The following is a 13,548-nucleotide window of genomic DNA, read 5'->3' as shown; positions in this document are numbered from 1 at the left end:
CTCATTAATATATTTCATTATTCATTGTTTCATTTAATATTTATAATGCATAAATCAATTATGGTTATTTTATTTCATTTATCTGGAGAGAAAATTTATAAATTTTAGGAAACAATCATCAGTAAAGAGGATTTTATTATTATCATTATTTTTTGTTATTAAATTTTTGAGCAACTTGGAAAAGATTCTTATGAAAATTTTATTGCCAAAAAATGTTTAAGCTAATAATAATGATAATAATTGAATTATAATGTAATGTAATGTAATTTATTGATTGGCTGTAAGACCAAGTCTCCTGACAGCCAAAAAGTACATAAAATATTATATAGAGTGTATTTTTTAAATAAGAAAAAATAACTATTAAACAATATATAATGCAATAGAACAAAAAGCAAAATTTCTTTAAATAATGTCTCATCGTCATTAATCACAGAAGCTTCAATCAAATCAGTTCATTTATATCAAAAGTAATAATAATAATAAAAATTGAAATTTCTTTGTATTAATTGGGAAACATTTTTTTTCTATTTAAAAATTTTTCTATAATTTTTTTTAATAGATTATGAATCTAAGTTTTCAAAAAAAAAAAAAAAAAAAAATTCGAACAGATTTTTTTCTATTTAAGGAGTTTAGTTTCAAAAGGGTATCTTTTCATTTTTGATAATTTGAGACAAAAAACTGGTTATCTTCAATTGTAAATATTTTTAATTTAGCTACAAAGTGCTCTCGGTTAAGAAGCTACAATTCGATTGTTATTCCGAAATCTTTATAATTCTTGAAGTAATTAATATTAAAAAGTTAAAAAAACTGTTCTTTTAAAATATGAAAAGATACCTTTTTGAAAGTCAGCTCCTCATTTATAGAAATTATTGTTATTATTGTTATAAAATTTTTAAATAGTTTATTAAAAATCTGATAGAAGAAATTCTTGTAGAAATTTCATCAGTCAAAAATATTTAAACCAATAATGATAATAATAATAATGAATATAAAATTTAAATTTAAATAATAATAAAATCTAAATTTTATCAAACCATGTTGAAAACATTTTTAATTCAAAAAATCCTGCAGTCTATAAAAACCGTGATATTTTTTTCCATATAAATAAGCAAACACGGAAGAGCGCGCAAAATCCTAAAAAAAAAAAAACAGGTGACAAAAAAGTTACACTATTTAAAAAAAAAAAAAAAAAAAATATTTTTATAGTTTATAGAACCTAGTGTAATAATTATTTTAATATGCGTCGTTGGATCCTTGATATTTTTTATTCATCATTGTTATATAATTTTATTTAGAGGGAAACGTACTCGACACCGTTCTCAGGCATTTTCCTGTTTTATTATAAATTTAATTTAATTAAATTTACTTTTTATTTTCGTTTATTCATTCATTTATTTATCCGGGAGTCTTTTCCCGGATAAATTTACTCTCTTGATACCCAGCCCTGCTCTCTAGAGAATTTATAGTCAAACGTTACTCTGCGCCGTACAATTCTGGGTCCGAATAGAAAACACTCCGGAAATATGTGAGCTGGACGTTAATAATTTCAAACATCACCAAAATCTTCTATCCGGTAAAATGCTGTTTCCGGAGTGCGATAATTTTTTTTATTTAATAACTAACTAGCAACCTGCAGTCACTATGCGACTGCCAAGATTTACGAATTATGAATAATAAAACTTTGGCTTAGTGATTTTTTGATATTTATAATCCGACTATACAGAGTTTGGATACTTTTTAAATACATTTTAAAAATCATATTGCAATCACAGGATTAATTACAAATAATTTAATGGACAAATGTGACGGAACAAATTTATAGAACCAAGAAACTATTGAAAACTCCTCCAAAAACTTAACATAAAAAATTAGCTATCACTGAAAAAAATATAAAACCGTTAAAGGCCCTAATTATTATCAAGACCTTTCTGATAATACCAAATTTAACTGCAAAAATTTCTTTTAAAATAATAATAAGATACAAGAGAGTGTGAAGCTTGTCAATAGTCGAAACTCGCAAAAAAATGGGACCTGATTCCTTATTGGTTGAAGTTAAGGCGCGCGTAGCGCGCTATTTAAATTTCTACTTTCTATAAAATTGATCACAGCCTTGATGTCTATCAGATAACTAATGTTGATTGTTTCTCGAAATTATGTTTATTAAGTATAGACTGAACCAAAGTATCTTATATATTTACCTATTACGCTAAATATAGTCTTATTACTATTATTATTACTCATAAATATTATTATCAAATATATTGTAACTGTTATTTTTCCTTTTTCTAATTTAACTCGCTTAAGGGATTAAGGTTAGTCAGGGACACGAAAAAATGAGAATTTTCCGTAATTTTTTTTTTTGCTATTAAATCATGTTATTTTTCAAAAGTAAAAATATGGTATTGTTACCAAATGTTTTGACTTAAAGTCATGAAAATTAAAAAAAAAAAAAAGTTATAATTTCCAAATATTCCCATCTAAAATCAATCGAATAAAAAACTTAGTTTTATAAATAGATAATCTTGGGCCCGATCAAAGGATTTTTTTTTTTTTCAAAGATTTCGATTTTTTATGACCAATTAACTGTTGATTTTTTCTCAAAAATCTAGAAAAAAATTTCCTGAGGCCGCCATTCTGTTAATTTTTGGGGAAAAAAAAAAAAAAAAAAGCCTCGATCAGGCCCAAGATTATCTATTTATAAAACTAATTTTTTTCATCCGATTAATTTTAGATGAATCTCCAAGGACTTATGATAGTCACCGCAAGGGATAACTTTAGGAATTATAATTTTTGTTTTTAATTTTCGTGACTTCAAGTCGAAACATTGTGTAATAATGCCATTATTACTTCTGTAAAATAACGTGATTTAATAGCAAAAAAAAATTTTTGAAAATTCTCATTTTTTCGTGTCTCTGATTACCCCTAACCCCTTAATGGTTTTGCTGTAGGGTTCAGTGTATTGTTTAAAATAAAATGAAATAGAATAATAAATTAATTATGGGTGAAATAAATATGAAACTTTGATAAGGCACAAATTTAAATCAAGATCTTTCCAATGATACTAAATTTAATTATCAAAACTCATATTATTATATAAATACGCTGGAGATAAAAATTTTTTTATTCTCTTGATCATATGAATTAAAATATTGATCTCGTTAATTTTGAAAAATAAAAAAAAATATGCATATATTTCAGTTTAATCAGTTTGTTAGTACAAAGCAACTGATCTGATCAAATCGAAGCTTTGATAGGTTAATGATCACCGAATACAGAATCTCCATGAATAGTACGAAATGAAAGCCTTTAAGTCGACTAATTCAAACGGCAGTGGATCAAAGCCAGAATTTATTGGCCTCCAGGTTTGATGGCTTAACGTGGTGCCTACTCCAGCGAGTGTCGTCGACATCTGACGGATTAGACTCAAAAACCTATTTTAATGATCTCAGAACAGTAGATGCTACGCCGTAGAAGTTTTATACACACGAAGTTTGTTAATGCATAATGTATAATAATAATGCAGTTTATACCATATAATTTAGTTTAAGGATTAAAGTTCATACCTCGCCTGAAGCGACTGCTTCTCCTGGAATAAACAGCTCCGGGTAGACGTTGTCGAGGTACCATTTGAATGACTTACATCCAAGTTTACTTCTCAGCTGCTTACGCTCCGATACGTCTCCATAATTACCCTGTTTTAATAAAAATTATTGTTGTGAAAATTTCAAATTATCGGATAACAATAATAATTGTTATATTATGTTTTTTTTTTTTAAATTAATACCTATATGTCTTAAATAAATTGAAAATCTCGAGGTGCAAGAAACTGCGGGATTACAAAAAAAGTGCCGTTCGGCTACATCTGACATGGATAGGTAGATTTTTTGTTTGAATATTGAATAAACACATTGTTAAAAGGCAATTAGGTCTTAAAATTTATTTTTTATTATATTTTTGCAAATAACGATATGAAACCGACTACAACAAGTACACGGAGAAAAAAAAAATATAACTTATTCCTACGTAGAATGGTAACCATTACAATATTACACAGTAACGGAAATTTTTGTGAGAACCCTGTGTAAATTTGCTAATGAAAATCTTAGAAATTGTGATAAAAATATGAACAATCACTCGTTCGATGCAGAATTAAATTCTGAAAATAATGTTGTTGTTTTTTTATTTCTTTGATGAAAATTTCAATTTGTTATTAATAAAAAACAAAACCAAATTAAATAATCTCAGTTGTTCGCAAATAACTCAATAACTATTGGTGATATCACAAATCAGAAAAAAAATCCTTAAAGAGGAGGAAATTTCTGAAAAAAAGTCTTGACTTCTCAAAATCCAGCTTGATAAGCAATAATTTTTATTTAATGTTGAAAATAGGGTTCAGCGCAACTTTTGTCACACGGCCGCGCCATGCTAACATAAGACAGCAGTTGTGAGACTTTTTTTAAGAAATTTCCTTCTTTTTAAGGATCTTTTTTCCGATTTTTGATGTCACCAATAGTTATAGCGTTATTTACGAAAAACTGAGATTTTTCATTTTGGTTATTTTTTTGTTAACAACAAATTAAAATTTTCATCGAAAAAATAAAAAAACTCCAACATTATTGTCAGAATTTAATTCCGCATCGAATGAGTGATTGTTCATATTTCTATCACAATTTCTAAAATTTTTATTAGAAAATTTACACTGGGGTCTCACAAAAATTTCCGTTACTATGTAACATGACAATGGTTACCATTTTAGATAGGAATAAATTCTATTCTTTTCTTTCCATGTAGATATTCAAAGGCATCTACCTAAAAAATAGGATTTGTTACAGATAAAAGTTATTTGATGATAAAAGCTAAAAATTAATTTATTCTTGATTTTTAACTTCTTGCTAAGAAAATTGAAAATGTTCTACGAAAGGGAAGTTATTGATTTCGGTCTGATTTTCGAAAGTCGAGTTTTCATAGGATCTCCACGTTTTGAAGTCCCAGTAAGCAATTCTGACTATTTCCGCCCAGAAGTCCGGCCGCGTGTGTGTGTAAATTAATTTTTTGTCGTACGGTTTCTCAAAAACGAATCAATCGATTGAATTGTACGACACGTCATTCGAGAGGGTTTATGAAAACTTAGGTTTGATTAGATTTGAAAGTGAATCCATCGAGTCATTCCGAAGAAATAAAAAAAAAAAAAAAACTAAAAACAAAATTTGTATTTTTATGTTTTTTTAAAGTAATCTTAAAGCGTGCGGAAAATAAAAATAAAACCATGTACACTTTTTTTGTTCTTTAAAAACTGCGTCGAATGCTTCTTTAAAAATGAAAATCGAACGACGCATTCAAAAGTTATAGATGCTTGAAAATTCACAAAATTTCGTTTTTCGGTATTTTTTCAAGATATGCTTTTTTAAAAAAAAAAATTGAACGACGCATTCAAAAATTGTAGTTGTTTATCAGTAAATAAAGCTTGAAGAGCTCAAAACGTGAAAAGCGTTGCTTTAAGCTTGAAAAGCTCAAATATTGATCGAAAAACACATTTTACGACACATCAAATTTAAACTTAGCGGCAAGTTCTAGGGTTGGCCTGCGAGGTCAACCGATTTTTAGATTTTTTTTTATTTTCTTTTAATTTTCCCAACTACGAAATAAATTAAAAAAAGCATCAAAGCGACGAATAATAGCTTAAATTGAAGGTAATTAAATGAAGTTTGAGATTAATTTAATAGACTTCATCTATCTTCTATATCTGGAAAATTATTTCCATAAAATATACGAAATTCAAAAATTTAACAAAAACTAGCGTAATTTTACCGACTTTGTCCATGTGAAATGTTATTTTAATACTATTAAATGATTTCAAAATTACATCTATCTCATGCAGAATTATTCGAGCTTTACTTTAAAAACAAAAAAGTTCCTTTGCCTTTGTTGAATACTAAAAATTAAATTGCATTACTTTTTTTTTTACCCTCATTGATGTTAGAGGAATACCGTTTAGATGTTTGCCTGTCAGGGGTTATTAATAATATTTTTAATTATGAATTATGACTGACAAAAGCTTCAATGTAGCCTGCGAGTACATTTATACTGTTTAACCTAATTAAACAGATTCTGACTTTTTTGATAGTGTCTAATTCAACCAAAGAAACTCATTTTAAAATAAATATATGCTCGTCACAAAATGTTTTTTGATTCTTTAAATAACATAGAATAATACTTAACGCACATAAAGACAATACCATAATACCATAAACAAAATAAAATAAATAGATAAACAAATTTTTTTTAGTTTGAAACTCTCATCTATATTTATAACAAGTCCGACAAGTTATCATAATAAATTAACTATCGCTAAACAGCATATTAAACCTTTCAAAGGCAAATTAAGGTCAAGTCTTTTTAATAATAATTCATTAAATTGAAAAATCCATTTTATCATATCAATACTCCGAAGACAAAATGTTTTTTATTCTCTCAATTTTATAGATTATTACACTGATACATCCGTGTAAAAAAAAACGTCTTGAAATTGTCGTTAGTTTAAGATCTTAAAGCTGACACAAACCAAGACTATTTTAAGAATTTTTTAAGACGCGAAAAAAAATTCCGAGATCAGATATTTGAAATTTGATTCTTGAATTTGAAATGAAATTTAATTTTTAGACGATTTTACGACTTTCTAACCGCTACATTTTTGAGTACGCTCTTTTTAAATTGAATGATTGGACAATTTTAAGACTTTTTTAAGACGCTCCGTTTTAATATTCCGGGGCTCTGTCGCTGTTAGCTCATCTTAAAATAGTCTTAAAAAATTTTTTAAAAACTTTTTTAAAGATTTTTTTAAGACGATTTTTAGATTATTTTAAGACTATTTTTAGATTTTTTAAAGACTACTTTAAGATTTTTAAGACTTTTTTAAGACTATTTTAAGATTTTGTTAAAACTATTTTAAGATTTTTTTAAGACGAATTTTAGATTATTTTAAGACTAATGATTTTCCGGAGTCGCTGTGATATCGTTTTATTTTCATAACAAATTTCAAAAATCTGCTCTCGGAATTTTTTTGGCGTCTTAAAACAGTTGTGGTTTGTGTCACGTTTAAGATCTTGAACAAACGACAATTCTAAGACGATTTTTTTTTACACGGAGAAGGATTTCTTAGCATTTAAGAAGATTTCTTAAATACGAAGAAATCTTTCTATCAGTATACTAGCATAATCATGAGTTATAAAATTCAAAAACAATGAACTTAAATTAATAATAATATTTAAAATAAATTACTATACAATTAAATACCAACCTTATCATGACCTATACGTTGATAATAATACTGTGCATATTCATCTAGCCACACCTCACTCAGTCTAATGCTATTTCTCTTGAGCACGTTTACTCCACTTCTCCATTTGTATGGCGAGCGCTTTCTGAAGATGTGACCGACATGCGAGCACGGTACTATTTCTAAAGTACCTATAACACGTACAGAAATAAAGTTATTATTAAATAGTAATCACATAGAAAAAAAAAAAAAAAAAAAAAAAAACGAAAAAGAGGATATCGATTGTCCTGAAAAAACTAACAAAACCATCCAACTTATTTCGTTTAATTGATTCCTAGTTTAATATTTCATCCTGTCAATAATTCACCTACTGCATTGTTTAGGACCATTACCGTGAATTATTATTGAGATCAAAGGTGAAGGAATTTTTATTTAATAAAAGTTTTATCGGTTATGAAATATTTTACGGCGTCAATATTTTAGACCATATAGTCCTCGAGTACATACGTGAAAAAATAAACAGTGATCTGTCGATAGTTCGTTCAACATTTATATTTAATATTTACTTTTTTTTTTTATTACCAAATTGCTCTTTTAATTTTTTTAATAAACTTTCAATAAACATAAAATGTTCTCATAAGTTATTATAGAAAAAAATTTGGTGCTTAAATATACTTTGGTTAAGTTTTTCTGCTAGCGAGAAATCCAGGCCATCTAGTGGCAAAACCAAAAACTTATTTTAAACTAAATAAAGTTTGCGGATAAGATGTTGAATTTCAGGTTTAATGTTTGAAATATCACTTCTAATTTTAAGAATTTTTAATTTTTTTTAATTAAATTGAGTTTACTTAATGAAAAAATTATTAAAACTTTTGTCAAAAAATTAATAATTATTAATTTTGATAGTACAATAAAATTTAGTCTTTATATATTTTAAATTAAATTATATATAATTAAAAATTAAAATAAAACAAAAATCGAGGGTATAAATATTCTTAAAGGTGATATGTTTTATATAAAAACTTTTAAAAATCAATCTTTGAAACGCGGCCGTGACCTTTTAAATTCTTAAATTTCCTTCGATTTTCAGGTAGTGTTAAGCTCAAAATAAATAATCTATGAGTATAAATAATAAACGTACCTCCACACATCCAAGTTTTAAAAGAGAGTTCTAAATTTTCACCACCCCAAATGTCAAAGCCGCTATCGTAAGTTCCAAGCCGTTCAAAGAAGGCCCGATCGATTGCGAACAAACCGCCGGCCATCGTCGGCGACCAAACAGGTTCTGCTGAATTTTTGTGCCGCTTTTTCTCACGTTCCGGGACTGCATGCCAATTGAACTTAATAATAAACAGTCATATTATTTATTGATAAACATAAGTTAAAATAAAATATGCTTCTTGGAAAAAGCATCAAAAAAATTTAATTTTTTTATGAATTTCACTAAAGTCCGATACATACTTGGAGGTTCCAGTCAAACCCCCCGACGTTGACACCACCAGAATCGCGCCAATGGTATTCTAAAGTAGTGTCATCGATAACGTCGATCACAGGACAGACAACCGTGGTTGGATCCCTGGCAATCCGGTCCAGCAGGGGTTCTAACCACCCTTCAGTGCATTCGCAATGGCTGTCTAGGTAGGTGAGAACAGGTGCTGTAGCAGCGGCAGCTCCCAACAGACGGGCGCGGATTAATCCTTCACGCTTTGACGCTCGGATTATTTTAACTTTCGGGTAGTTCATCATATAGTCTAACAGCTGCCTCTTTAGATGAGCTGCAAAATGAAAAGTTTGTTGGGAAATAGAAGAAAATAGATTCTTTAATTTAATAAAACGGGTTCTATTGACACAATTTTCATAAATGCTAAAAATTTTTTTGAAAAAAATGCAAATCTCAGTGAGAAATTTTTGGATTTGGACATACAAGTTCTCTTCAAATTTTGTTCTTGTATGATTGATATGCCTCTAAAATCAAGCAAATTGAATTTTTCAATTGTAATAGCTTCTACACTGATAAAAAAAAAATACTTTTACTCAATTAACAATTTCTTGGTTCAAGAAACTCGATGACGATTAAATATTCTATTATCATTAATTATTAATTTCTAAAGAGAAGAGCATCAATATTTATCTTTGGATAATAGATAAACAAGATTGCAGCTTTATCAAAATTAAGTAAAAATTATTTCAATCAATTTAAAAAGTTCGTGAGCTGAGAATATATACCCTGATAGCCACCTTACCTATAACTTACTGTCAATCTACGTCCGCAATTTGAAGCAAACTTGACGGAAAGAGTTGGCAAAGCGAGCGATTACCTATTAGTTACCTATAACCTACTCTGCAAATAGACGTCAAAACTTCCTCTACAAGTATTTCCTTCAAATTGTAGTAAAGTTAAAAGGAAATTTAACTACAAATTTGATTATTAACTTGTATTCAAGTTGCGGCCGTAGATTTCCGTCAATTTGCTTACAACTGTTGTTGAGAGAAGAATTACCGCCAACTTGATGTATAAATTAACCGTAACTGCTGGAAGTCAACACTTACTGAGAAAGCGCTGGCTATCAGGGTATTCTTGAAAATTTTCAAGAACATAAATTCTTGTATCAAAAAAATTTTCTTAGTAAAAGTATTTTTTTTTTCTCAGTGTAAGCTCAAACATATCAAATTAATGTTTAAACAGTCTGATATTTAATTGATTAACTTGAAACCGAATATCACACGGAAAAAAGAAAACTCGAAAAATTACAGTATAAAACGTAAAATCGGTCCCGTCATAATCAAAACTAGAGAAATTACAGTTTGAAATAACATTTTTCTAAATTCAATTTTTTAATTTAATATTCAGAGCTTTCAATGTAAATATTACATTTTACAATGTAATTCTTATAAAATCTGTAATAATTAGATTTAAACTGTAATTTTTCTAAATAAATAAATTTACTGTAAACAGTTCCTTAAAAATATATTCTGTTCACAGAAGAAAGTTGAGAGCTTATATTTACTCTGCTAAGACTTTCTGGTTACGAGAAGGGATAGCCACCTGGTGGCGAAATCAAGAACTAAGTTAAAAAAAAGTTAACTAATTTCTAGTTATTAGGACATTCCACTAAAATGTAGTGATTTTTAAATAAGTTAGAAAATTTTGAATTCCATCAAAATTTTGAGCTTTTTTATCAATTTTTTGTAAATGATTTTTCAGTTTTTGCAGAATATAAAAATTTTTTAAACGTAATCAACAATTCAAAAATCTAAAAATATATTAGATAGTTATTTAGACAGCCGAATATTCAACCAATCAAGTTGAAAAACACTTTTAATAATGTTAGATAACAAAATTAATTCTAATTAGTTTTAAAAAAGTTTATTATTCCAAAAGTGCACGCCTCATAATCTCATTTTTTACAAAAAAATTAATTAAAATAAAATATAAAAAGCAAAATAATAAATTAAATAATAATAAATGTACTTTTTTCCCAAATAAATATTTATTAAATGTTAAAAAATACTTATTAAAATTTAATAAATTAAATTATTAATAGTTTATGAATCCTTCTATCAGTGTGGTAAAATCAAAAACTAATTTCCAGTAAAAAGTATATATTTTACGTTACTTATACTAGATTAGCCTCGAATGTATTCATTCCACACGAAAACTAGTTTTGAAATAACAAATTCTTACATCAGGACATAAAATTCTCTTAAAACTAACTTTGCATTTAAACCAACACTATTTCTCTCTAATAAATGAGTTTTTTTTTTTTAGTTTACATCTCCGACCACGTTTCATTCCTTTTGTTAGTACTCTTGCTTGTTGTAAAAGTTAAAGTTGAATATTTCTCGAAAGAAAGACGTTGGAAAAGGGTCATCAACGTCGCTTCCTTTGCTTTCGGAAGTTGTAAGATAAGCATTCAGCCCGGAAGCTACAATCATAAACACACTTAACGTCTAACCATCCTGGAACTTGCAACAGTTCTGTGCTGTACGTTCTGTACACACTCGTAACTGAACCCAGAGCCTAGAATCCAGTTATAACAATAACATTTCACATGTTATGGGTCAAATGGAGCACGTGACCTATTACATTAACATCATGTCTGATCACGCGAAATCTGTGCCCTAGCCTACAACGGTATCTGCCGTATGGTAGACATAATATAGGTGGATAGCGAACCAACCCGAGACACCAGAATGCTGCTATCGATACTATTTTATCAGCGAGTTCATCATTGTGACACATCTTTCATCGGACAAATTGCGCTTTAACTACCACTAAATCACTGAACCTTGTTACTGGTAATAGTGATAGTAAATTATTGAATTACAGAACAAACTAGAAAAGTCATTGGATTTTTTTTTTTTTTTTTTTTTAAATTACGAAAAAACAACTTAAGTCGGGCGGCATTAGAACTCTAATTACGAGCATAAATATGTACTTTATGCAGGCTCATGGCCCAAAGTTATCTAGAATTACTATCCTAGCTGCTAGCTAAGCTTATAAATCATTAGCGAACGGCTAATTACTAGTTCTCAATCATTATTCAAATCTCTCGTGGCTATGACGTTAATCTTAATCTTCCTTATTACTCATCGCGAATAGAGTAAAGCACCCGGTTATTTAGCTGCTCCATAGATAGTGCTTAGTATCTATTTAATGAGTCAACAAGTCGATAAATATGAATTTTATAGTAAAAATCGTTAATTCCTTCGTCTAATCGTCTCGTTTATTATTTTATATTCCTCCTATAGGATAATGTCAGTTTATAATGCTTTAAAGTCTTCGATAAAAATTAGTCAGGTAAGAAATTTTTTACGGGTCACACTAGATTTTTATGAGTTAAAAATGTCAAAAATTGAATTTTTAACGTTTTTTATCCTCAGCCTATTATTTGGTAGGTTAAAAATTATGTAAGTTCTAAAAATTCAAAGTCGAAATTTTTTCTATTGAAGTCACTAAGAATTTTTAAAACTTTATTCAGATGCCGAATAAATATTTTGAAATTAACAATACAGGGATGATTATTGTTTTGTAAGATTTTTATCTATTTCCTTGGTGGTTTATTTATATTGTTCAGAGTATTAACTTGATAGAAACAAAATTGAAAGTTCGTTGATATTGATAATGACAAGTTAAAAGAAACAATTTTAAGTACACAGTAAAAAATTTTTCATCATTGTGTAAAGTGTTAAAATTTGTGAGTAGAATATTACACTCTAGTGTGTAGAATTTAACATTCTAGTGTGTTAAATCATTAAATCAACACATGAGAATGTTCTATTCACAAATTTTAACACTCTACACAATGACAAAAAATTTTTTACTGTGTAGATTTAGATTTTTAGATTTTAGATTTTTTTTTATTTATTGATTTATTTAGACTTGGAAGTTAACTCCTTGGGACCATATTTTTTTTTACATTTATTACAAGGTTTTTAGCTATTTTGATATAATTTAAAAATATTAAAATACGGCATTTACAGACATTAATCATCGCTCTTACAAATTATCATCATATCCCCTCATCTAGTCTACTCAACTCTTGATTTAATAGATATAAAGTACATTTCTTTTTAAATTCGCCAAGAGTAGACAAATAAGTTATCTCAAATGGCAGCGAATTCCAAAAATTACAACCAGCTACAAGAAATGATCGCTGATATATCGTAGTTCTAGCAAATGGTACTTTATTTTGTTTAAATATGTCAAGGCACGGGCCAAATGGTAATTTTTATTACATAGTACAGACAGTTTTTAGAAGAAAACAATTTCTGTGAGTAGATTATATAGTATTGAATAAAATTAATTTAAATAGTTTGTATATAAACAAGGTAAAATCAAATTAAACTTGGAAGTTAATGTAGAAAATAAGAATTTATAATATAAAATTTTAATGTCAAAAGTTCAAATAATAATTCAGCATAATAATTCTGTGAGTTGCACTCACTTTATCTTTATCATTATCTTTTTAATTATCATTTTAACTATCAAGATTTAATTAGTAATTGAAAACTTCTTTTTAAAAGACTTGCAACTCTACTTTGAAAGTTGAAAAAATCTTGCGCGAGCCCGACCCGGAAATAACAAGATGACACGAGATATAATCTGGGTATAATCTGGGATCAGTATAATCTGGGATGATGCCAGTGTCATCTTGTTTTTTCCGTGTAAAATAATTTTTTATTGATCTGATTTTTGTTGAAGGCGTGTCAAATATTATAAATTAATATATTTTCATAATAAACTCAAAGAAAAGAACAATTTAGTTTTA

The 13,548-nt window shown here is 27.8% G+C and overlaps 1 protein-coding gene across 4 annotated transcripts in view; it reads right to left on the bottom strand.

Annotated features, from left to right (window-relative positions):
- Pgant9 (polypeptide N-acetylgalactosaminyltransferase 9) overlaps window positions 1-13,548 on the bottom strand; it is a 220,130-nt gene that overhangs the window by 8,048 nt on the left and 198,534 nt on the right. For all 4 annotated transcript variants that reach the window (XM_074252637.1, XM_074252634.1, XM_074252633.1 and 1 more), the window contains 4 exons: window positions 8,738-9,051; window positions 8,418-8,616; window positions 7,298-7,467; window positions 3,564-3,692 (listed from right to left, as the gene is read on the bottom strand). In XM_074252637.1, the coding sequence (XP_074108738.1) occupies window positions 3,564-3,692; window positions 7,298-7,467; window positions 8,418-8,616; window positions 8,738-9,051 (812 nt within the window). The remainder of the gene's footprint in view (window positions 1-3,563; window positions 3,693-7,297; window positions 7,468-8,417; window positions 8,617-8,737; window positions 9,052-13,548) is intronic.

Source organism: Cotesia typhae, unplaced genomic scaffold (genome assembly GCF_013202065.1).
Source record: "Cotesia typhae breed Kobodo isofemale line unplaced genomic scaffold, CoteBio_Ctyphae scaffold_121, whole genome shotgun sequence".
Taxonomy (NCBI): domain Eukaryota; kingdom Metazoa; phylum Arthropoda; class Insecta; order Hymenoptera; family Braconidae; genus Cotesia; species Cotesia typhae.
Note: the sequence above shows the minus strand (reverse complement) of the source record. Positions and strands in the feature narration are given on the sequence as shown.